The following is a 27,334-nucleotide window of genomic DNA, read 5'->3' as shown; positions in this document are numbered from 1 at the left end:
ACAGTAACACTAAAACATAACTAATAACTGCCAAATGCTACTACTGTACATTTGTTCCAGTCTGGATGGTGGGCTCATACTTTATGGCAAGGGCAAGGCAACAGCTATCCCTACAACGACCGGAGCTGGTGCCCCTCAAAAGGATCTTGTGGTTGGCGAGGGGCGCTCTGCGGTGGAACGACCTGGACAGTGTAATAGATGCTCAGGTGGAGGCAAGCCGCGCAGCCCTTCAGCTGTGGTGATACACCTGTGCTCAAACACCTAGGCTCCACTAAGACAAGCCAGCTCATCCTCGATATGGAGACATCTATCTTGCGCATCCAGGCACACCTACTGGATACCCATGTTTGTTATTTGGCATTCTTCAACACCGTTACTGCTGGCACAACGCACCCGACCTACGTAAGGTGGAAAAGAGCAGATCGAAGCTGAACAGGCGGCTAGCCAATGGTCTTCGTGACGTAACAAACTTTTCATTTATCCCCATCCCAAAGTAGTGGCCACTGACCGATCCTGGTTTCAGTGGGAGGGAACCCACCTTAGCTTAAAAGCATTCATCAGTGATATCAATAATACCTTGGTACCAATTTGCAAGTAAGTTATAAATAAAGATAAGTCATCTTTCTTAGGAGGCAATTACATACGCGGCCGTGGGGTGTGGGGGAACACTTCTGTGCTAAGTGGCGCGGTTCTTCTGGTCTATCTCCTGTATCATCATGATTTATATTTACATATACTAGCCACATAAAGAAACTGTGCACGGAGAAAATATGTTCTGGATTGAAATACAACACAGCAAGAACAAAATGATGCAGACGCTGTAGCAGCTGAATGATCGGACCATAAGAAAATGTCAACGGGTCCTGAACAACATCTGTTACGATGACGTCAGAAGATCAAAATGGTGTAGGGGGTCATACGACAAAGTCACAAAGTCAATAACGGGTATGACCACCCTGTGCGTGAATCACAGCAGTGCATCGGCGACGCATGGAGTCCACCAAATGGGCATGGAAGGCCTGGGGAAGGCCTGCAATATACTCCTCAAATCCTGTGCCAAGTCACGGACGTTATCTGGAGGATGTGGAAGACGACGCAGACGTCGCTCCATTTCATCCTACACATGATCTATTAGGGAGAGATCTGATGACAGGAAATCCATTGCGACCCTAGCCGTGTGAGGACGAGTGTTGTCCTGTTGAAATGTCAATCCCGGGCCATGACGTTGCAGGAAAGGAATGACCACAGGCCTCAGAATCTGATCTCTGTAGCCAACACCGGTGAGATTGCCCTGAACAACCACCAAAGGGGTTCGGTGCCGTGCTGTTATCCCACCCCAAATCATCACAGAGCCACCTCCAAAACGATTCCTTTCCACGATACAGTTGCGTGCATAACGTTCTCCCAAACGCCGGTAGACACGTTGGCGCCCGTCACTGTGGGACATGTTGAACCTCGATTCATCTGTAAAGACAACATTTCTCCACCATATTCGAGGTTGGCGAACATGATTTCGACACCATCTTAGACGGTTGACTCGATGACGGTGTGTCAGGATGGGACGTATGGCAGGGCGTCGTGGTCGAATCCCGTGCTGACGTAAACGATTCCTGACAGTGTCGGGATGGATACGGCGCAGTCCAGGAATTGTCTGGGACGTCGTTACTGCCGTTTGGAACCTGTGTCGGAGATGTGTAACTCGAATCCATCTGTCCTGTCTTGGCGTCGTTACTCGGGGACGTCCTGAACGTGGGTGGTCGGCAACGTCATTTGTGTTCTGATAACGCCTCTACAATGCCGATATCGTGTTACGATGGCATTGGAAATGTGTTGCCACCTGTTGTTGCCTCATTCCCGCTCGGATCATTCCAATGGCTTCATGACGCTGTGCAGCTGTAAAATTTTGGCATGATTTGCTTGTGATATGCTTGTGTTTTCGCCTGAGAAGTTTTGAATTTTTGAATGACCACAGATCATGCTTTCCAAAGTGACAGCGAATTTTGAGTTGCACATGCTGTGTACAGCTGCACAGGATGCACGTGCAGTAACACATTGCACGTCCATAGGCCCCAAACAATGACGTCATATCGCATGGCACGTGCATGAGCGTTTGAATGTCTCCAATAATTGCTGTGTTCAAACCTATATTTCATATATGGACGGTGTGCCCTTATATCTATATTTTCTCCGTGCACAGTTTCTTAATGTGGCTAGCATATATACTAATTAGGGTTGGAACCCAGTCTTTCCCGGGTTTTCACTTGGGAATGTAGTCACAATTATATTTGGCAATACGATTTGCCACATAGCTGAGCCTGGCGGCGTTCGCTCTCATTTAGACCCGCAACTTTGGTCTGGTTGCGACGTTTTCATCAATTGGACCGCAGCATTAATCATCTATTAAAAGTCGCCACATTGCTTAATTTGGCCTGGCATGGTTATGAGATTTAGGCCTTTAATAGTATTTAATCCCTTTTCTAAATTGAGGTAGCCCTTTAGAACTTCCACACCCTCGGCCATTAAAGCCACTGTTGCGTCTTTGTCATTCTTTTAACATAGCCCACCTTCCTCCAGTAGGTGGGCCCTCACAGTAATATCATGCAATAAAATAGAAAGAAAGTAGCTAGATCCTAGTCATGTTGACTTACCTGTTAAATCTTTCAAAACAATTCAAGGTTTTCTGTAGAATTGCCTTTAGTGGGACAAAACAGTTGAGTTCAAGCCAGGAACGCAAATGGTTGATGCACGAACAATGATCAACGGTGAGGTACGATGACACAGCCAGGTCACACATCGTAACCACCCATAGCCTGCTCCCACAACAAGCAGGGGACCGGGGACCTGTAATATTTTCATATTTTCATCCGATCATGACATTCCGTGTTGAATAAGTTCAGAATATACCCCTAATGTTGCAGCGAACATTATGCTCAACGTATAGATAGGAAATGGACTTTGTTGAAAGAGTTCAAAGAAAAACAACAATTTAAACTCTTTAGGATTGATGTAACTCCACCTTGCTATTTACAATCTCAGTTACGTTATGATTCAAAGATGTTTATTTTCTAAAAAATAGTTTTACAAATGCATATTTATGTCGTACGCAAAAAACAGCAAATCAAGTTCCCGGCGATAACGAAACGCATTACCAGAATATTTTACCATGTCACGACCGTTGAAAGTAAAGACGAAAACATCAAAGAGGACAGCATCGTGTACTTATATTTCTGACGTAGACTCAGTAAGTCTCAGTGACTTGCAGCTTCTGTTTTTTTATGTAGACTATCATTTCATTGAACATTTTGTTTACATGCATATGCAACCACGCACACATATGTCATTTTTAAGTGTTGGGTGAATAGCGGCTCTTTTCACAGCGACATATATGTCAGCTAGTGTCACCCATAATGTTAAGACATGGGTTATCTTGTGAACAGTCAAGTCAGTACACAACTGCAGTCTAATCCATTTCATTCGATAACGTAAATTGCTACACTGACAGTTTCGGTCGATGGAAGGACCACAATCTGCCGTTAGGTTTATGCATTCTAGTAATTGCATTTCACATCTATAATAGTTCAGAAAATCAAATCGGAACCACAGGAGCTGCGTCGATGTTGTTGAAATCTGTGCGCTGCAGATTTCAATTACAGTCCCACGTGAGGACTTGCTCACACCAAGCTGTTCTAACTATATCCTCCAGGCTGTCCTGCTAGCTTGGTCACGTGAAGGCATTGATTAACCGATTGATCTATCACCGATTGCTGACAATTCTCCCGGCTGTTTTGACGAAAATCGTGAAGAAAGTGCTGTAATCGATGAAGTATCTGATAGAACTACACGCATTAGGGACTAGCTACAGGAACGGTGTCCAGTGCATTCCTCGTTGTGTGGAGCATTTCCTTGAACAGATGGGAATGCTACTTGTGATGCTGCAAGTCTGATATCGGCCACTGTTTCTCTTCTCTGTCCATACCAGGTAGGTTGTGAACATCAAGTTGCGTTTTACTGTGTCTGTATTTTCAACCCGGGGTTTAACCTGGAATATAGCATGTTTACATTTTCTTGGGCTGCTTGTGCTCCCTACATGTTTGTATAAATTGGAAAATAGTGTCCGATCAATACTACGTATGCGACACCAGACGTAAATCTGCCACGACTGTGTCTCCCGCTGCATACATGTGAACGCGTGTCTTTTGTGTGACTAACGATAGGTTCTTTAACACGGTAATCATTTCAAGTTGTGTTTTTTCACAGGTGGTGTAGGCAATAATACAAAGTATTAAAGTCCTTATATACATTCTAATGATTACAGAACCAATTATAAATTACGTTCCGATTTCCGTAAGGTTTTGTTTTCAATACAACATATTTTTTTTTCAATACCAACAAGTCCAACTTATGTTACATGCAGGTATTTCGGTCATCGGCGACATTTGATACAACAAGAATAATACATGTTGAAAACTTAACAAGGGTTTTCCAAGAAATGAAGTAATAAAATGTTGTCTCTCTGTCCTGTTCTTTTTCAAAATGGCTGTCACACAACAACATTAATAATAATTGAAATTCAAATTATTGTCAGAATACATTGAGAAAACGGTATGAATTAGGAAATGTCGGTGTATCACTTAACATTTAACGTTTCCATGTACATGAGATAGCTAGCGGTAACTCAACTCCAGAACAGTCCTTATGACTATCGGAAATTTGCCGATCGCTATTTTCGGCTTACTGAGTGCAATTTGATTGTGACCCGCACTTCCAACGTCCTCGGGAATAACTGACCCATTTACCAACTCGGTGTGATGTTTTAGAGGGATTCTCTTCGCTGTGGCAATCACATGGTGTTTGGAGAAAGATTTCTTTTACAGTGACAATTTCATGGTGTGTGGAGAAGGATTCGTGTCGGTGTCACAGTATTATGATGATTTAGATCGAAGGATTCTCTTCACCGTGACCCGCACTCCCAACGTCCTCAGGAATAACTGACCCATTTATTAACTCGGTGTGAAAGGAAACTTTTTGGAAGACAGTCACATGCTTCAGAAATAAGTTACAGGTTATAACACAGATCTAAACTGTTTTCAAACACACAGTGAAATCAATTTTGGTTATGTGTATTTGTGAAATATGCTACGTATTTTTAAATCAACATTTATACATATATTAAAAAAATCAAGTTGAAACCTGGTATATAGTCCAAGAATGGGGATACATAAGGGAGATACACTCGTGATTAAAACATAATATAGTTTACCCTCAATATCACATGTTGAAGCAATGGCACAGTCACTTAAATGCCACCACCAACTGCTTTAAAGTTGATTCTAAATTGCCACTCGGAAACGATCTTAAATGCGATATATAAACTGGACGGCGCATCACTGATCTTTCCGTTTCACATAAATTTGTATTTGGTCACGACGATACCAGAATTACAACGAAGGAACACATGATCCTCGTCTAAAGATTGTCAGACTCGCAAAAAGTTTAATATTCGTTTCTACCATTTATAGAGTACTGGCACACCATTTGCATGAATGAACCTGATTTCAAATTATTACAGAACCTTGAATACGAAATGGTTGATATTCCGAAAGCACCTGCAAAGACACTGACAACATTATGGTTTATAAAAAAATGTTTCTTTTCAACGTGGTAGCCTTATATGTTACAACGAAAAGGGCTATTCTCATTGTAACAGCAATGTGGTATGCAGAGAAGGGGTATTGTCCCTTTGTATGGAGACGTCTTCTTTTCGCCGTCACACTTTGATTATGCGTCACACTTTGATTATTGTGCTTTTTTTCACTGTGATGGTTCTGACATGCGGATTCTAAGAGAAGGATTATTTTCATCGTAGTCTTATGAGGTGTCGTTTCAATTTGAAAACATTGTGGCGTTTTTAGAAGGATTATGTTCAAGGTAACAGCATTAGTTTTTTTTAGAATTAGTTTTTTTTCACTTTGGTAGTCTTATGATTTGTAGGGAAGGGTCATGTGTAAAGAAGAATTCACTGTACCATGACATCCTTGCTATATGTACAGAAGGATTCGTTCACCGTCACAGACTTACTGTAGGTCTCTTCACTGTGTATAGTGAAGGGTGAATTTCACTTTGACAGTATTATGATGTTCAGGAAAACAATATTCCCCGTCATGTCTATATGGGAAGGGATAATTGTCACCATATCAACCTAATAATGTGTAAAGAAGGATTCTGTTCACCTTCAAAGCCTTATGATGCATAGAAAAGGCTTCGTGTGTGAGTGATGGCCTTGTTGTATGTAGAGAAGGAATGTTTCCCCGTGATGGTTGTCTTATGTGAAGAAAAGGACTTTTTCACAATGATATCCGTACCATATAATCATGTAAGGATCATGTTCATAGTGGCAACCTTGTAGAGAATGGTTATTTTTGACTGCGATGGCATTATGTGTTTAGAGAAGGATAATTTAGCAATGACACACTTATCATGTGTACAGAAATATTCTTTTCAGAGAGATAACATTATAATGTATGGAGAAGGATTGTTTCACCGTGGCAGCAGTATGATGTTTTTAGGGGGATTCTCTTCACTGTGGCAATCATATGGTGTTTGGAGAAAGATTCCTGTCACATTGACAACCGTATGGTGTGTGGAGAAGGATTCGTTTCACCGTAGCAACGTTATGATGTTTTTGATGTGATTCTCTTCACAGTGATTATGATTATGATTATGACTTGTCGAAAAAGATTCATTTCAGTGTAACAGCATTATTATGATTTCAGAAGGATTCTCTGTGCGGTGTTAAACTATAAATACTTTTTGATAAAAATAGTGCGAATGGCTACTACCGACAGGGTAGGACATGCTTACCCTTTTCGCAAACACCTGGTGTCATCATTGATTTTCAGCGGTCCATTCATATATTTTTCACAACTATTTGGCCCCTTATTCTCTTGCATTGACGTTTTTATATTTACCATGGCAACCTTATTTGTGGAGGATTCATTTCACCGTGACAACGTTATGTGTAGATAGGATTCGTTTAATTGTGCCAACAGTATGATGTAAAAGAATTCTCGACTCCGTGGCAACCTTATGATGAGTGGAGAAGCTTTCGTTTCACTGTGACAACCTTATGATGTGTGGAGAAGGGTTCGTTTCACTGAGACAACCTTACGATGTATGGAGAAGGATTCGTTTCACTGAGATAGCCTTATGATGAGTGGAGAAGGATTCGTTCCACTGAGATAGCCTTATGATGCGTGGAGAAAGATTCGATTCAATGAGATAGCCTTATGATGTGTGGAGAAGGTTTCGATTCAATGAGATAGCCTTATAATGTGTGGAGAAGGATTCGATTCTATGAGATAGCCTTATAATGTGTGGAGAAGGATTCGATTCAATGAGATAGCCTTATGATGCGTGGAGAAGGATTCGTTTCACTGAGATAGCCTTATGATGTGTGGAGAAGGGTCACGTGTAAAGAAGAATTCATTTCACTTCACTTTACTGCGATGGCTTTAAGGTGTGCGGGCAAGATATATTTTCACTATGACAGTCTTGTGATATGTAGAGTTGGCTTCTTTTCACCATGACAGCCTTCATCATATGATATGTAGTGAATCGTTATTTTGAGTGTGGTGGTCTTTTGGTCTCGTTTCACTGTGAAAACCTTATGATGTTTTTGGTAGGATGTCTTTTACTTTGACAGACTTATGGTGTGTACGGAAGGGTCGTGTGCAAAGAAGAATTTACTTCGCCATGGTATCCTTGTTATGTGTACAGAAGGATTCGTTCACCATGACAGCCCTACTATTACCCTTATCACTGTGTATAGTGAAAGATTCATTTCACTTTGACAACATTATGATGTTCAGGGAAGCATTATCTTTAGTGTGACAGATTTACAATGTAGAGAGAAAACCTATTTTCACTGTGACAACCTAATGATGTATAGAGATACATATGGAATGTTGTTATTGTTTGTCTACTCTAGAATGGACCTTGTACAAGCCGCCGTGATATATCGGAACTATTGTTTCCAGCAGCGTTAAACAGCAAACAAAACAAAACAATTTGACAGAATTTCTCACCTAATTACGCTATTATTCCAAAATATTTTTGTTGCAATATGTTACGGTACTGTACTATATAGGTAAATAAGCATGCATACACTAATAGTATCCCTTGTCTTGTGGCCAAATGTACCAAATGAATATGGTGTAAAAACTACTAAATAGAGACATATGCAAAATAGGCAAGCTCCGACCTTCATACAGTTTGGCCATGATCTAATTACCCAAGAATAAAAGTCTGTTGTAGGAAGGTCAGTGAGTGGAATGTGTAGATCCTAAGAACTAGTCCTTTCATTTTACTAAAGAACTGTGAGTATGAGTGAGCGAATGTTGTTGAAAGCAATAGTGCACCTATATCATGACGGACTGTAAATAATCGAGTTTATACCAGGCAAATGAATTCCTAATACACGAACAACTATCCACGCCATGGGCGCGATGACATACAATCAGTCAAGGTACCGAGCATTAATTTCCATATCATCCTTTTCAGTCGACTCAAACGACGAGCATGGCTTTCCCGGGGACTAAGTCTTCCTCAGAACTCACATGCGGTTTGCACTGTCGATAGCTGTATTCTCCAATGGCATTCTTGCTTCAAAGAAATTATTAAATGTATTTACAATCAAAGTGTAAGGTAGATATCACCAACTGTTAGTAAATCATTAGTATAAACTTTTACAATATTTGTGTGTTAACCATGTCCTCGCACCTACATCATTGATACTTATTATCAGTTGTTATCAATGATGAGGATTTTGTTGGTAGTCATGTTATTAACATTTTTCAACAACATGTTTCATTGGGAGAATGTTACATATAATATCGGTCTCAATTGGTAAAACATATGACAGGGGGAAATGTCATAAGTTTACCTTGACGATATTCACATTGTCTTCAATACTACAGGGCTGGTAGTTATATCTATATACAACTCGTGTGGTATTTTAATTTAACCCCTTTAAATTACTTAAATGTAGATAAATAACAGTTTTCGAACATTTCATCGAAAAACCGAAGCTTGTTGCAAATCCGGTTGCGTATATAACTATTGATGTATGTCCAAACATGTTAACACGTCTATGCATACACATTCATAACATATTATTGCTTTTGCGTGTGCAATCATAGCATTTTGTTAGACCGTGAACAACTGTTAAAACACTTTAAGAGTCAAGTAGCGCCACTCTTTGAATCTCGGACCTACATTCGGTCACCCACACCGCCGGTATCCCCGATGAGCAATCAACATGGTTCGATATTCTGTAAGTATCGGCTGAAGTTTGCTTCTGCCCATACCGTTTTAGAAAAGGGAAATCAGTGTGATCTCCCAAAATTGTATGTTAATTGCGCCACCCTGTACTGAGGTATAAGTGACAATGAACAAATCGTGTCCTACGAGGATATTGTGTCTGTACAGGTTCAAACAAAAGGCAAGGTCATCATCAGAAATACGATAGATAACCGTGATGAAGACGTTTTAATTTTAGAGAATTAGAGATCAATACCGAATGTTATTGTTCACATCTCGGGTGTTATCACAAAAGCAAAATTCAGGCAAACTTTACGGAGTATTCGTATGATTGAATTAGCAATGTTCAGTTCATTCCCAACTTTCGGATACACTGCTTCAAAATATCCTTCTAAAGGAACACTATTAGATGGCATACACACTTTCCTGACTTGGGGGGCGGTCGGGTAGACTAGTGGTTAAAGCGTTCGCTCGTCACGCCGAAAGACCCGGGTTCGATTCCCGACATGGGTACAATGTGTGAAGCCCATTTCTGTAGCCCCCCGCCGTGATATTGCTGGAATATTGCTTAAGACCATACTCACGCACTCACTCACTCCTGACCTTTGGAACAGTTTAAAAAACATAGGATTTATGGCATTATGAGATTACAGAAATCTCATATTAATTTAGGGGGTGTAGGTGGGCTAAAGCCTTAATCCCAACCATCTCGGCATCAAGAAAAACAACCAGAAATCATATGACTATCTTGGTATTTATTTTATCCACACCTTGTACATGGAATACTCACACATATTCAATGTTATAGCACTATAGGCCATGGGCTACTTAGGTCCACCGTGTGCACAACCCCTCCCCCCCCCCCCCACACACACACACACACACCTCCCAACAAAACTTACTTTTCCTGAAGCCTTAGAATGTCCTGAACATGAAATCATATGTTTACATTGAAAATATAGGGATGCACTTCCTGTTTTCATCATATTTGTGGAGGTACCCTCAAAATCGCGATTTTGCATTCCAAGTCAGCGTCATTTTTGTACTGCAACATCGAGGCAATAATCGAGTGATTTATAACATTATCTTGAAAAAAAATCATTTGAATAAACATGATAATTAGACAAATGAGAATTCAAACTATACATGGTACAATCGATATAGAATATCTGAAATTACATTTGGGTCAAACAAATTAAATTTTTAAAAGAATCTTGGCCACATTAGTAGATATCAAAGTAGGTATTACAGTACATGTTTTACATATCATAAGTATAGTTTTCCATTAAAATGACAACGGACATATTTACCAGTCTAGTGTTCATGTCAACATATATACATGTATCTCTGATTTTAGATTTTTAGTCATATCTGGAAAATACATATTTATCAATACATGATTGCATCGGGACAAATAAGAAACAAGCATTCATGTAAATTCATAACAATAAAACAATTAACAAAATTTCAAACATCTGTAGGCACACTAAATGTTCAATCTAGTCACTGTATATCATCAGAGTCAGACTCTTCATCACTGCTTGTATCCCCTGTTTCAGTTATATCTACCATTAGCTGTGGCAACATGTCTCCTTCACACCACAGTGGTTCGAGTTTCCCTCCAATCATCACCCAACCATGACCATCAACAGGAGCTGGAATATGTGGATCGGCAATGCGTGCTATCTTCCATATGCCAACCTGATATTTGACCCTTCTTAAGTGTTGATCAATACTCTTTCGACAGGGAGGTAGGGTTCCCACACAACATTGTGAGAAGCGCCAGGTAGATCATTTTTGGCACATGGCTCATTCATTCTGAGGGAGCGTAGATCGTTGACACTCAGTATACGAGGTTTCCCATACCAAGCAGATGTGAGGTGAGCAAGTTCATCTGTGACGTCGACAGGTACATGCCATGTATCACCCAACCTGGCAAGTAGTGGCACGAAGTTGGGCATCCTTGACAGAGTTTTCAGTGGTTTTACCTTCCCATGTCCTTTGAAGGCACTTGTAGTATCACAACCACTGTACGCTTAGAGTGCCTTCATCGCTGTGCAGTGTTTCTGAGTATGGGACAGAGCAAGTTCACTGACATCAATCAACCTTTTTTATTAACAGTGCAGGTGTCAAAGAGAATGTTGATATTCTCCATCTTGAGTGCATAATGGAGAAGGATAAACAAAATGTCAGTATCTGGGCTCTTTACTCTGACATACTTGCACGGTGGACCTAAGTAGCCCATGGCCTATATTACTTGACAAACAATTACTGCACTCCTATGGTCTCGGTGTAGGCATCTGAGAGCAAGATGTTGAAGTGGAAGGACGTCTTTCGCTCGGGAACGGCACTAGGAAGATCCACAACTATACTCACACGCAAAAGAAACGCAATTCGAGTATGCAGTATGCATGTTATTTATTTTCAACAGTAAAGACAAGATATACTAATAGGGCAAGATTGACAAAAATTTGACTGAAGACAGTTTAATGGATTAAAAGGCAGATGACATAATTGTTTTTGTCAAATGTTAAGGGCTTACACAATTTCTGGTCAATACCCAAAATGTCAGTCAATACCTGGTGTGACCACCATTAGCATTGATCACTGCCACACATCTCCTGTATATTGAGTGGATCAGACGATTTGTGAAGGGCCTAGGGATCCTCCTGCACACATCCAGAACAGCTGTGCGTAGTTCATCAGCAGTTGTAGGGACTGGGCGCACATTGTGCAGACGCCTTTGAACCTCATCCCACAAGTGTTCGATGGGGTTCAGATCAGGGCTGAGGGCAGGCCACGGTAGAACACGGATGTTGTGTTGTTGCAGAAAGGCCATGGTAGCTCTGGAAAATGTGTTGTTGATGTTGTGCAAAAAATGGAACAACGTCGGGTCTGATCACTTGGTCGATATACCGCTGACGCCGTGTCCCCGACCTTGACCACCATTCAGAAAGCACATGGGTCCATGTCTCGCATTAAGTGCCAATCCCTGCCCATATCATGACGCTAGGTCCACCCCATGGATCCCTTTCCACAACGTTTCTGTCAGTGAAACGATCACCTCGACGCCGCCAAATTCTGACTCTTCCGTCTGCATGGGAGACACAAAAGCGACTTTTATCAGAGAAGATGACACGCCTCCACTAACGATGACACCAAGTGTGATGACCCTGTGCCCACTGAAGTCGTGCTTGTCGATGAAATGGTTGGAGAACAGAACGACGTGCTGGTCGGCGACATCTGAGGTTGTTGGAACGGAGACTTCGGATCACAGTGTCAATGTGTCGATTATGTGTTCCTATGGTCTGTCGAGCACTTTCACTTGCAGTTAGGAACGGATGTCGCTGGTGTTGACGGGTAATCTGCCGATCTTGTCGAGGTGTGGTGACCCTAGGACGACCGCTCCGAGGAAGGTCATCTGTGGTCTGTGTAGCATTGTATCGATGCAGGAGACGGTAAATTGTGGTTATGTTAACGTTGAAATGACGGGCAACATCTTGGACAGACTGTCCATCTTCCAAACGTCCGATAGCCTGGTTTCTCTGAATTTGAGTTAGGCGTGGCATTGTTGACCAAGGAGTAGGTCCAAAAATCGGTCATAGTTTAATATTCACTACAGTTCGTGCATTTTCGATTTCGCGAGAAAGTGGTGCATGATACCCACATATTCATTGAAATGGTGCGTTTTGGCGATTCGTTGTTTATGTTGCGTTTTTACTCGGGGCCTCCAAAATGCAACCGAAAATATTGATAGCACCATCTGGCTTCACTACATGCTAAAACTCGTATCAATTTATGGTTCCGTGTTTGTTACCTATTTGCTTAAAACCACTTACGTTTCTTTTGCGTGTGAGTATATAAAGCGTCGGAACTTTATGGATGATGTCGAGGTAGCCTCTTCCAATTTTAGTTCTAAAACTGTTTAGAGTATGAAGAAATACATTCAAATAATTTGTATAAATACATTATCTTTTACATAAACTTTAAATAATACACAAATGACATTTTTTTTTACCAAATTTACGTGCTAACTCTTCAAGGTGAAAAGATGGAATAGTTCTGGGTTGCTCTTTGACTTTGGTCTTCATGTTAGCCAGGAACTGTTTAAGACGGATAATGCCCTCCGAGTCGTAACTCAAAACTTGAAGTTACTGTGCACCAGATTGTCTACCCCACGACTGTTCTTTATGTACTTGATATCTATATAGCTGTGCGTTTCCCATGACTGCATAAAATTCCAACATGACCGTGTATCACTGTGTCGTATCATTAAATACTGAACTATGTACTGTGAAACCTCCACTACTATGGAGCATCCCACTTGCCTCACGTTTGAGTTAAGTTGGTTGATAATCAAACGTTGGGGAAATCGGGGTACACATCTAAATATCGTTCCGACATTCTAAACAGACATCATTTCGCCATTTTTGTACATTAAGTTTCAGTTTCAGTCTATTTCTCTGAAAAAAACCCACCAACGATGGAACAAGAGTGTATAAGTGAAATTGAAAGTCGCAATTAGTTGCATCAGGCTCATTGGCCTCGATCAACTGATCTCGATATATATGTAGACTATTTGTATATAGCAAATATATATTTCTCAATTGTATAATCCCTGTAATGGTTCTTCCTTAAAGTATAACTAATTTAGAACGCAGAACTAAATGTAAGTGTTTAGGTGTGCTTGTTTCTAAGTCTCGTGAATTTATATGAATGAAGGTTTACAGCATGGCGTTTCATTTGTGACCTTAGTGAGGTCACGGTGATCTAATCTCACTCCGAGCCGACCAGTCCTTGTTTATCCCCTTAATGCAGAGCGCCAGGCAGCGTAACAACAAATACCATCTTTAACGTTTTTTTGGTCTGACACGGCCGGGAATCGAACCCCGGACCTTCCGTGCTCCGCGGACGGTCTACCACTAGACCCACCCTGGCGGTATTAGAAGAACGATGAGTGTTGACGACAAACATCCTATGCAAAACGTTTGTGTCTGTAAAACCAAAACACATCCTATAGTTTACACGTCAGTCACGAGAGTGTTGGGTGTCATTCCTGATTTTGACACTTTCAAGGAAGGTAGATTAATCTCTGTGGACCTGTATTTCTATCAATCTTGTTGATTCTGCTCATCATACTATTGTGATTTATTTGATTACATCAATTGTTTGTGTATGAAACAGCGATACGGCATCCGCAACGCGCGGATCCTTGGGGCTATTAGCAGACTGGATACTGGCAGAAGTCAGAGCGCAGTAGCCAATGCATTCAACGTTTAACAGTCTGTGGTTAGCTGTGGAGAAAGAACACCCAGATAGTTGTAATAACGTGATATTTTTACATTTGTTTCATCCATGAACCATTTCTCTTAACTACGTAGATAGCCCCAATTCCGAAACACTAGTGTTTGGGTCTTGTCTATGTTAACATGCAGGTCTCATGATACAGAGCAGTAATGTAGAGCATCTATTTTCCTCTGAAGATCGATTCTGTAATCGTCCAATACACATAGGTCACCGGAATACAAATTCTTCAGCACAGTAACTAATCTTCTATGAATATGTTTTTCCTAAAACCAATATAAAGGCAATAAGATCGACCACCACTCTTTGACTAATATTTCTGTATTAAGCACTGCAGTGTCAATATATTGTTGGATGTACAATAGCCTTGACTAAATCTAGTGTGCGGTTCACGGATCTTGTATGTATATTGCATTGTACAGGTGTTTTCTCAAAACAGAAGTGCACAAAAATGAAGGTAGTTAGGCGCAATGCATCTTTGATTAGGACTCATTGATGATTATTGATATATATTGGTAAGATCATCTGCTACCTGATTTGGCGAAATTTGTATGGTTCAAAGATCTGTTTTTCACGTCAAGGTGGTCAGATTCTGCTTTGTGTGTGATTGAAATACCTTTCTGTGTCGTTTTGAATTCTTTAGTTGTTTCTGAAATTGCTCGAAATATATATTTGTGCTCATATCGTACACTCACGAATAAACTGTTCATGTGAAAACCGTTCTTCTGGTCAATAATGTGGGTCCTAAAATGTTGAGAAAAAATGTCTTAAGCACTTAATTAAAGTATAAACATATCGCGGCCTCCTGTCAGTCTCTATCTCTATCATTGTAAGTCCTCTTTTTCAATATTTTCAAATTAATGTTGTTGGTTTTATTATCTTTTCATCATTCCAAATAAATGTGTAAAATGTTTTGTTTGTCACCAGTAAAGTTACTTGGAAGGTGTGGGGGTGGTGGGTGGTGGTTTGGAGATTCAGTGCTAATTTAAGTCCTTGCTTCCAGTTGTGCATAACTGTAAGCGCTAAGTACTGCAAAGTGCTGGTTTCCAGTGTCTATTGCTAATCACCTATCAGCGCATATTATCTGTTTATCAATTATCCGCCAATTTCCACCTATTGTGATCTTATTACTTTTGTTCTTACATGTACATATATATATGCTCTCTCCCTCTTAACTCAAACTTCACATTCCCGATTGTCAAACGGTTGATATTTTGATGGTTATTTAGTAAAATTGTTGGAATAATCTTTATGAGTATTTGCTTCTAAAAATAGAGAGTTATATTTGAACATATATCCCTCCTGTTTATGTAAATTGACCAATCAAATATCAGGTTAGGGAACAGGCGCCAATAAAAAGTTAAGACGAAACATGTCGATCTATATATATCCCGTTAAAGTTAGTATTGGCTAATAATAACCGATATCGCCACTCTCCAGATGTGTCTGAAACATTTAAAATCAATTTAATACCATTTTACAACATCAATATATCAGCCAATTTAGCTCACCAGGTACCAACTCGAACCTGGGTCAATGCATGGTGAACTATCCATAGTAAGAATGGCTTCGTTTCTCAAGTTAATGTGGATAAACAAGTCATATATACATGAAAATCCCTTTTCGTGTTTATTGAAAAGTGTTTTTTCAGTAAATGGCCATCTATAAAAAAAAGTGTATCCAGGTTTTTCAAAATAGTTGACCCCTGGATAGGTTCAGCACACCAACCAGCTTGTTGATGTCACTTTGTTTCTTACAAAGTCAACTTAAATTAAAGAAGTATACCAAATATTCTATTCAGAATCACAGGTCGTTTCAATACTTTCCTAATATTCTGATTATGATAAAACACCCTAATTGTAATGCAATGGTATAATCGAAGATCAAAGTGAGATTATGGCACAGCAAATTGTCTGTCCGTCTGTTCGACGTCTTCGGTAAATCCGCTGAAGTTTTTTCTAATATCTGGATATACCAACCGGACCATATGTCCATAACTTGCTCCCCATGAGTCCGGCAAAGGAGAGAGAGACCTTTAGCAAGTGCAGGTTTGGCCCCGACCAGTTTCCAGAAGTCGGTCTTTGGCTCCGGCTCCGGCCTCATCTCCTGTTCAAATCTTGCCTCTAGTGCAGGCTGTCGTAACTCCTGTCGCGGCCTCAGACCTGGGTCAACAATTATCCCTGGATAGATGTTTTTGCTTCAGCCTCTGGTGATTCTTCAGCTCAAGGCCTAACATGAATTCGGGTTCCTGTACCTGAGCCTCAGCTGTATATCTTACATTCGAATCATAGCTTCGGATCAGAAGATTGTTTCAAATACACTGTCAGCTAGAAAAGGTGTTTTGCTGATTGGTAACAGAGTCCCAAGTTATATTTCAAATAGCACACAACAACGCCAGTTGAGTACTCAAGCTATTGGTGTTGTTACAACCATGACAGTTCTATCTATTTTTAGATGACATGTTAATACAACCATGACAGTACTATCTATTTTTAGATGACATGTTAATTGAACCAGACTCATGCTGAAGCTATGGCAGCGAATGCGTACATGGTATACATCGTAAAATAATGGAGATATGATACACTGGATAATCGAGGATCATGCCTTTTTACAAATTAATTCATTCACATTAACGTCACACATTCGAAACTGAAGGTTGTGGAATCAACATTAGTGTTTGTTTGTTTGTTGTTTAACGCCGCACTCAGCAATATTCCAGCTATATGAAGGTGGTCTGTAAATAATCGAGTCTGGACCAGATAATCCAGTGATTGACACGTGATCATGTCCACGCAACTGGGATACGATGACATGCATCAACCAAGTCAGCGATCTTGACTACCCGATCTCGTTAGTCGCCTCTTATGACAAGCATAGTCGCCTTTTACCGCAAGCATGGGTTCGACATTTGTGAAAGCAGTAGAGAATTCCAAGGGCCTCAATTGGTTTGCTTCAACAGTTGCTGTCGCCTGACCCTGCAGCAGAGTTAACAGCATCTACACGGATATCTAACTTGTTACAGCTACTCAACACTGTCAGATTGTTTCTATGAATTAGACCTCGATGTGCGCTGTTGTAATTTGGTTACCTAACTTAGAAGTTACCATATACTGGTCAACTTCCCAATACTTGTCACCACTCACCCCTTCCGTTACCTACCAGAAGACCCTTCGGCTTGTCCCATACGATGGGACACAAGATGGTCATCAATGACTTTGATGTCTGCCCACACCCGTAAAAGAGAACTTTTTTTCTTGCTGGCACATGAGACAAATGAGACAAATGATGACACACACGAACGGGTGATGTCCCGGATTCCTAGTTCGATCCCACTCAGGCAAGTCTGTGTTACATCCAGCTCCCTTTTGTAACTAATCGTTTAATATGGACTCCAACAAACAGTGTGTTAGATTGTCGACATATACTTTGTATGTCTCTTCTAGGTTCATTAATCACTCTGCATGATCTCACTCCACATGGGGAGATTTGACCATGGCAACTGTGGATGAGCACTCGTGCATCGTGCAGTCCCTCAATTGGAAAAAGAAAATTCATTCCAACGTGATTGTGGCTGTGTTTGGATCCACAGACTCTGATAAGCTCCGGTCGTATATATATTTATCATATAATGGGTAGGTGTCTCGGCAGGATAAAGCCAACGGATAAAAACGATATCCTTTGGGGTCATATGCGGATGGAGATGCAAATATCAAAGGTCAAATAGGGACTACTTTCAGCGTTTATAAACAAACATGGCGTCGCCCTTGTCATTCGGCAATCGAGTCAGAATTAACCATCGTGGATCTGGATAGACTAGAGATACAGTTTCAGTTGCAACTATATTGGCTACTGTCACTGTCCGACTGACACACTTAATCTGTGACGTAATAAATATTAATGCGCGCATTCCAGGAAAATGTTTAGCAATGTTTAGGTAATGTTTGTGAGAAGGGAAAGCGATTTAGCACAGAAAGCACAGAATTAAAGAATGACATAATATGACAAAGAGGTTATCACGCTTGTGTGTTTGGGTATTGTAAATATCCTGTATTGGGAATAAACACTATGTATTTAGCTCGCCAAGGCTCGCAAAATACAATGTTAATTCCTAATACAGGATATTTACCATCCCCAAACACACTCGCGTGATAACCTCTATGTATCCTCCATTGGCACTCTTCCTGTAAGTCTTTGCAAAGCTAAAGCTGCATCAATGCCAAAATCTGTCCTAGTAGCTCCAGTTCAGCCCAACCACAGTGTCACCCATATTGAAAATGGCACCACCTCCCTCTTACTCAGTCATATCATTTAAATTGTGATGTGTGGATCTCTATGTGATGTGAGCAGTAATTTATCATTAAGAAATATGTTTGGTTTAACCCCATGTGTAGTGTAATAAAGTATAGTTTTGCACTGAACTACTACGGTTAAAATATGAATATATAGGGACCGACCATTTAATATTCTGGGGAATGCCTGTTATTGGAGACTAGATATTATTTGCAACTACATATGCAAATTGTTTGACAGGCATTCCTTAGAAGTTGGCGAATGACAAAGTAGACCCAATTTATGGAGAACAACTTGTTTGTACTGTAATGACGAGTATACCGTTGTCAAGCAAGACACATCAGCCTAAGCAGACTCGGATGAAGTTGCACGTTCTTTTGGAATGAACGGGTGTCGCACGGACAGGACGTCACTGCTGCTGTTGAACAGGCCTTGTATGAACTGGAGTGACTGAAATGGGACCAGGTCCCTACTTCTCGCCTCATCTATCATCATTTTTGCATGCACTAAAACTGAACAGTATTCTGGTACGAAGAATCTGTTTTTGTTTTTCATCGTCGCAAATGAGGCACATAGTCTTTAATATCTGACACAAGATTAATTTTCGATTAAAAAAAACATTTAATTTTTATTCAGCATTAAAATTTTACTTGCGAAATACAAATAAAATGATTCTTGTGATTACAGTGTAGGTGACAAACAAATCGATTAAGTAATATTCTTATTTACATCTCAAATTGTATGCATGATAATGTTATAAATACTTATTAAGCAATATAAGTACACGTCTGCACTTTCTGTGAATGGTAAATGAACATACTAAATAGTCTAACAAATTTAGCTAGTGAATTCTGTATGTAAAATGATGAATGTTCAGTGATGAATGATTGTACAGAAAAAAGGTAAAACAATTCATGTATGTATGTATGTATGTATGTATGTACACATGCCACATCACACTGCCAGTTAGCCCTTTAAAATGTGAACGATGTCAGACTGACAAAACTTTATATTACTTTCGCTAAGCTGGCCACTTTTCATCACCAAAAGTTAGTCCTACATGTTTCATAATGTATAAAGCATAAATAGGGAATTGTTCCACTGTAAATAGACAACGCGCCAAAGATGTGGTACATGGGAAGTGCGAGAACGTCGTTTATCGCAAACTTTTCCAGAAAGGCAAAGAATAAACGTTCTGTTATCTGAAAAAATCGTCCTCGAGCTTCATAAAGTCACGTGCTCGACAGCTCACCTCACGTGCCTGGGAAAAGAACTAATGAGGAAAAGGAAATGAGGACCATATCGCGAGATTATGAGATGCACCCCTCCCAACATGGCCGCCGTCAACGATGTTTAACGCGTTGCGTCACCGATACGATAAATCAATCCCGTAAACTTGGTATCATGATCTAATTAAAATGTGCAAAGAGGTCGCATAGCAGGAACTATTTTCGAAGTCTATAGATCAATGCGATGCCTTCTTTCTCAATAAACTGTTAACAAACATGGCTGCAAGTCTCTTGGCACTATAGTACATTCACGATTATATTCATACTCGAATTCTAAAATATCACATATAGGAATTAAAATGGATTATGCTCGCCAAAGGCGCGAACGTTTTGAATGCTTTGATCTCAACCCATCATTGTCGATGCCTTTGATCTTTTAGCTTCTCATCTCAGATTATGAATTTTTACGCAGCTTTCACCTTTGTCATTCACATACATGTTTCTTTATTGATATATTACATTTTCCATCCAAGACCTCTGAAAACACAAGGCCAGTGATGGCATAAAGTTGTGTGTATGGTGTGACCAGTCAAAAAGAGCTCACAGAATTGCACCTTGCATCACATGCTTCATTTTCTTCAAAGATTTCTGTCCACTGAATGAACTTGCACTTGAATTACATGTATAGATATACAATCAATGTTTGATTATATACAGTGACATACTTTGCTTAACTGCTATCCTGTGTGATTTACTTATTCGACTCGAACACCTACTATATTTTTGGACTAAAACATTCACGATTTGTAATATCAAAGAATAATGGTTATATGTTGTCATGGTAGAATGGGGTTTTCAATGTAGAGCTAGGTACTTGTACATTTGGCGGTACTAAAAGCTTCAACTGCGTATTTGGTCAGTTCAAATTTTGATTAAATGATGTCAAGCCTACAGATAACCCAGCTCTACATTGAAAATACATTGTGTTCAGTAAATTCAAATATGTTCTCTTTTCAGATTGCTATGGCTAGCTTACATTTGGAATCTCTGGCAAAAGAAATCAAACCATATTGATGAATAAACACCATTTCCAAGACTTCTGGTTGCATTCGTGTGAGGTGCTACAGTATGTTCCTAAAATAGTAACACTTCCAAGAAATCTTTTCTGTGGCAGCCAAGACAGGAAGAATGAAATAAGGCTATACCAAGGAGTTGATGGATCACATCGTCTCCAATTAATGACTAGATTTGCTAGAGGCTACCAGCAGTCTCACCATGGAAACTTGCAAGCTTTGTGAGGTATTTTAACGCGATCCTACTGTGTCCAGCTCTCTTCCTCCACACTATATCTGTATGACTGTCCATAGCCTAGTGGGACAAGTGACAACAGTCAATATTTATTTGTTGATTTGTGGGTCAACATAACACTTTTGAAAATTTTAGACATCTGTTTAAACATGTCCATTTTGCAATGGCATATTTGCCTCTTGTAAGCAATAGTGATTCTAGACACATTTTTGCATATTATGTTACTCAGTGTTTACACACATGAGTATAGATATTCTGAACAGTATATTTGGATATATTTTTGTTGTTATATCTTGCATCCCCATAGCTATATTTTGTATACCAATATACAAGTGTCCAGTGTTGTATATGTTTTACACAAGCTTTTTCTTAAATTCACTCTTTGAGACACATCTTATTTCATAATGCCTACATTGTCCATATTTCCTGATGATTTAGTCGTAAAGATAATGTGCTGATTGATAATTGTACAACCTTTGGATCTTTTTATGATATGCTCAAACATGACAGAATGACATGATGACTTATCAACATTTATTTCCAATGTTGATGTGTTGGCAGAGGAAAAACATTGTCTGCACTCTTTACCAAGAGTGATTATCCAAAATACCGTTGGATAATATTAAATGAAACATATGTTATAAGTGTGAAAACTGTCTGTTAACTATCCATGCTGGAAAACAACAGGAAAAACTGTAAAAAGGGTGATCAAGTTGACTGTGGGAGAGGACACTGTAATGTGAACTATACCATGGATGTCCTTTCACTCATCAAGCATTCAATATTGGCGGATAATAACAATCCTATCACAAAACATTTTGATCTCGGGCGCCAAACTGGTTCTGCTGGCCCTGAGATGGTGTGGAAAATATTTGATGCTGTCAGATTAGAAGATAAGAAGGTAAGTTGACAGTCAACATTAGTAGATGTATAAGATATATCCGAGATGAGATTGGCTATTAAGAGTCCAGAATCTAACTAGCTATTAGACCAATATAAATGTATTCACTTGATTACACGTATGGGAAGTTCTAAAGTGGGATAACCTTTTCATGGGTGGCAGTCATTTCTTGTGTGCAACAAAAGGTCAGAGAGAATCGGGAGGGTCACCGAAAAGAGGGCCACTCGCAGGGGAAATGTCATAAAACATAATAATCATATGTGGGGAGGGTCATGAAAAAATTTACATTTTATGAAAACATATAAAGTGCTTTCGCATTTGTCTTTTCAGGGAGGGTCAAGAAAAAATGTACAAAGACATGGGGAGGGTCATCCCCAATATATGACAAGCATTAGGGGAGGGGGACTATTTTCAGTATATAATTGCATCAAAACCTCTGCCCCCGTAATAAATGATCGCTCCATAAACATGCTCAATTGATTCACTGGCAATGTCTAAGGATGTTATTCCACCAGGACAATGCACCTGAGGACGAGTCCGAGGTCGGTAAACAAAGTACCTGTCATTGGGTTGTGAATGAGATACAGTCGGCAATCGATATATATCAAAAGGAATTTCCTTAATGTTGTCTAATCGCTAAACAATAAATATTATAGGTAAACAATAAATATCATAGATGGACATGAATTTAGAATTAGATTTGGTGGGATGTACAATGTTTTGCTGTGGACCACTTTTTGTCTTAATAATCGTACAATACAATCTACTAACACATTCACATACATATGTACAGTCATGATATACAACCAATCATATAAGCATACGAACAATGATCTGCTTATGCTGGTTTATAACAGTAGGCATCAGTAATGAGAAAAATACCACCAACACTACGGTGGGGAACCTATTGTTTGTTCCATGTTAATGTTTCTAATGGCTAGATTAATACCTGTATATGACATAATAGGATCAGATAATAAGCCAAATTAGCCTATCAGTCATCATCGTGTATAAACAAACTATCATATTTCCTCCTTATCTTTTACTTGACACACATCAGTCGTTCACTCTGGCGTCCACTGACCCACGTTCAGCATACACACTATGCTTGCAAATTAATGCATATAACGTAAAAGTTGCCATTTTTGTTTTATATAAAAATGGAAATAAAAAATAGTTCTTACCAATAAATGTTCCAATGAATGAAATAGATGAATTGTTCCAAGAAATAAATAATAAAATGTTCGTTCCAGAAAACAAACGTCAAACGTTTGAGAAATGTTTCTTGAGAGAGAATACTGCAGACAAACAATAGACACACTGCAGACACACAGTAGAATGAAGAAAGCTGAGACTTCTCTGGTTCAGGCGTTGATCTTGTAGTTGATGATATCTATCGAGGACTGTGTAATGCTTCACTGGTCGTATACCTTCTAAGTGGTAGAGGGCGGTTGCGATGGCTGAAATAAACTTCAGATTCTTCTTTTACTGGTCTTCCAAGAAGTTGCCGGTCCCAGCTAATGGCGGAGGGGTGGTGACAAGGTCTCAGAGTAGGGAAAACGATGAAGACAATAATGATGAGCCGATATCAAGCTTTATGAAGTAGCTTGAGAGTAGACAAACCACATGAACCAGAATGCTGACTGTTGTTATTGCTGTTGTTGTGGCCGTCGTTGCTGTTGTGGATGGTGCTGTGGATGAAGTTGTGGCTGATGTTGTGAACGACGTTGTGGCTGATGTTGTAGATGATGTTGTGGACCCCAGACGAATAATAGAAATTCACTTCGTGTTGACTACCTTCTTTATCTTGGTGCTTTGGGTTTGAGGTACCGAGGATCAAAGCTACACCAATTTATCCGCCGTAGAAAATGTATGTTGTTCTAGGGGATACTTCTTCAATATACAACACAACTCCGTCTGTGGGCCCACAACGTTTTATTGTGCATGGGAGCTTCGCTAGCTGTTTCGTGTTCAGCTCCCAGATCTCAACTGCCAGCTCGCGCCGGTCTTGATGGATATATCTCTTTCTAACATTCATTACTATTCTTTATAAGGTAATACAGCTATGCTACGTAGTATCTCGTCCACAACCCACATGCCTCACGTGCAGTGGTCGTCCTGGTGATCTTACTCTTGGCCTTATAAGACAACAGCATGAAGTTGCAGTCCCACAACTCCAAGAGTATGTATGGCCGGCCTCCCGCATCCCTCACTAGCCCCCAGTGAAACAGCTGTCCAGTGCACGCCTGACCTGTGACCTGGTCACTCCCCCGCGAGGGGTTTGCTTGAGGGAGAGGGGGGAGGAAATGTGCGCTACTGCCCAGCTCACATTGTATATTACCGCATGTGGTATACTGTAGATATCTCTTGAAATACTGTATACTGCATGTGATAAATGCCCAATAAAAAGGACAGCGAGGCTGGTGGCCTAAAAAAACATCAGACAGTGACATAATTGTCTATTTTATGGTTCATTTGATTTCTTAAGAGGTAATGATCAGTGATAACAAAAGTTTAATTCCTAATTTCTTCATTTCATGTAAGAAACTGAAAATATATATTTATGGAACACTGTCACACATTTGGTAATATCATTAGTTGCCAGTGTTACAAAAAGGTTTCATGATGAAAATAAACAATAACAATACAAATGTATGCCTAGTTGTTTTTGGGCATTACTATTTTATATTAATACCATAAAAATAACTCAAATAATTAAAAGAGGTAATAAGACAGGAAAGCAACCCATGCTGAAGACCGTAAAAGGTGACTATGTTTGTGGTAAGAGGCGACTAACGCCATTGGGTGGTCAGGCTCGCTGACTTGGTTGATGCATGTCATATCCAAATTGCGTGGATCGATGCTCATGATGTCAAAAACTTGATTGTCAGGTCCAGACTCGATAATTCACAGTTCGCCGTCATAAGCTGGAATATTGCTGAGTGGCGTAAAACAATAAACATACACTCTCTCAAAAAAGAAACGCAACCCCTATATTTTCAAGATGTTTATATCAATATTCAAGTTATTATAACACATTTATTATTGAAGACAACAACATGAAATTTGGCATGGTGGCAGTACAGTTATGCAGGTTTAAGTGCAGACTTCGACAGTTCTCTCACTAAGATTGACTTGACGCAAGGGGGCGTCTTTCTCGGTACCTCGTATGAACGCCACGAGCTGCGATCACAGCATTACACCTCCTAGGAACAGAACGGATTAGACGCCGGATTCTTTCATGAGGGATTGCTCTCCACTCCTCCTGCAGTGCAACGGCTAGTGCATCCAACGTCTGCGGCGGCGGTGTACGTGCACGTACTCGTCGGTCCAGATAATCCCAAAGATGTTCGATTGGGTTGATGTCTGGTGATCGGGAGGGCCATGGTAACACGTTGACGTTAGAATTCTGGAGAAAATTCACTGTTGCATGAGCAGTGTGCGGCCGGGCGTTGTCGTGTTGATAGGGCTCCCTCTGTTGGTCGATAATCGGCAGAAGATGAGGCTGTAAAACGTCATTGATATAGTGCTGGGCTGTCAAATTGCCACGAATCTGCCAAGTCTGATCTTTGGTTGTAAGACATGGCTCCCCACACCATGACGCTCCCTCCTCCAAATCTGTCGACCTGCCGAACACAGTTCGGGGCAAAATGTTCGTTTCCTTTTCTATAGAAACGCTGTCTTCCGTCACGGCGTTGTAAGAGAAAACGTGATTCGTCACTAAACCAGACGCGCCTCCAGTTTCTGAGGGTCCATATCCGAACGTTGGTGCACCACCTGAGTCGTTGGCATCGATGTTCGTGGCGTAAAACAGGTCCAATAAGTGGTCTTCTTGCACGTAGACCGGCCTCTCGTAGACGGTTCCTTATTGTTTGTGCGGACACTCTTCTCAAACCTGGCACCTGTGTTGCAATAACGGTAGGTATGTCTAGCCGATTACGTAGGCGGGTGACCCGGATGAATCGATCCTGAGGTGGTGTGGTAACCCTTGGCCTACCACTTCTGTGGCGATCTTCAGTTGCATGAAACTGGGTGTATCGGCTCCAAGGTCGGGAAATCGTTGTTTTATGAACATTGAGTTGCCGGGTAACGTTTCCAAAGCTTTGCCCGGCCTCAATACGACCAACGGCGATATTTCGATCTGCAGCACTCAACCGTGGCATGTTCGACCTTGTCTCTCGGTGAAAATGATAAAGTGAATCGCTAATCAACACGTGCTTTTATAAACCTATACTTCTACTGCTCTTTCAATGAATTGCACATGCATGAGGCTTTTGGCATGGGCCACGTGAAAATTTTGCTCGCTATGATAAAAGTAACAATAAAATGCCCTTGTGCACGAAAATTGGTGTGTTTGGGCGCTTACGTTAATAAACAGTGTACATGGTATAAGTGCATATCAGCAAAAATGTATTTACAATCAATATTTTTCTTCTTGGGGTTTTCTCATATTTTCAGACAGGGGTTGCGTTTCTTTTTTGAGAGAGTGTATATAAACACACACACATATATATATACCCGTCAAGATCCGATAAGAATAGGCCTTCAACAACCCATGCTTGTCGTAAGAGGCGGCCAAGGGGATCGGTTGGTCAGGCTCGCGATGGCGATGCTCATGATATCAATCACTCGATTGTCTGGTCCAGACTCGATTATTTTCAGACCGCCGTCATGTAGCTGGAATAATACTGATTGCGGGGTTAAACAAACAAACAAACAGAAACATTTTCGAGACACAAAACAGTGTGTCTGTGTACTCAAATGGTGTGCACCTGCGCCTTGCTGTAGGGTGGGTGTTGTTAAGACGAGAAGTTTTATTTTACTATCTATGAAGGGTAATTTTGGAGTTATCGAGAGTGTTGGGTTTCTTAAGTTAAATATTTATTTGAATGTTGAATGAATCAATATGAGCTAAGAGTATAAATTAAATTGATCAATGAAATGGTACATATTGAAAATAATACATGTTTGACACTTCTCA

General features: G+C 40.2%; 1 protein-coding gene across 1 annotated transcript in view; it reads left to right on the top strand.

Moving 5' to 3' along the window:
• The first annotated feature begins 3,675 nt into the window (after nucleotides 1-3,675).
• The window catches only part of LOC139478718 (SCY1-like protein 2), a 517,883-nt gene continuing 494,224 nt past the window's right edge, over nucleotides 3,676-27,334 (top strand). Inside the window, exons 1-2 of the mRNA XM_071261308.1 lie at nucleotides 3,676-3,979; nucleotides 21,162-22,353. Of these exons, the coding sequence (XP_071117409.1) occupies nucleotides 22,123-22,353 (231 nt within the window). The 5' untranslated portion in view covers nucleotides 3,676-3,979; nucleotides 21,162-22,122. The remainder of the gene's footprint in view (nucleotides 3,980-21,161; nucleotides 22,354-27,334) is intronic.

Source organism: Haliotis cracherodii, unplaced genomic scaffold (genome assembly GCF_022045235.1).
Source record: "Haliotis cracherodii isolate W230 unplaced genomic scaffold, xgHalCrac1.p SCAF_4, whole genome shotgun sequence".
Taxonomy (NCBI): Eukaryota; Metazoa; Mollusca; class Gastropoda; order Lepetellida; family Haliotidae; genus Haliotis; species Haliotis cracherodii.
Note: the sequence above shows the minus strand (reverse complement) of the source record. Positions and strands in the feature narration are given on the sequence as shown.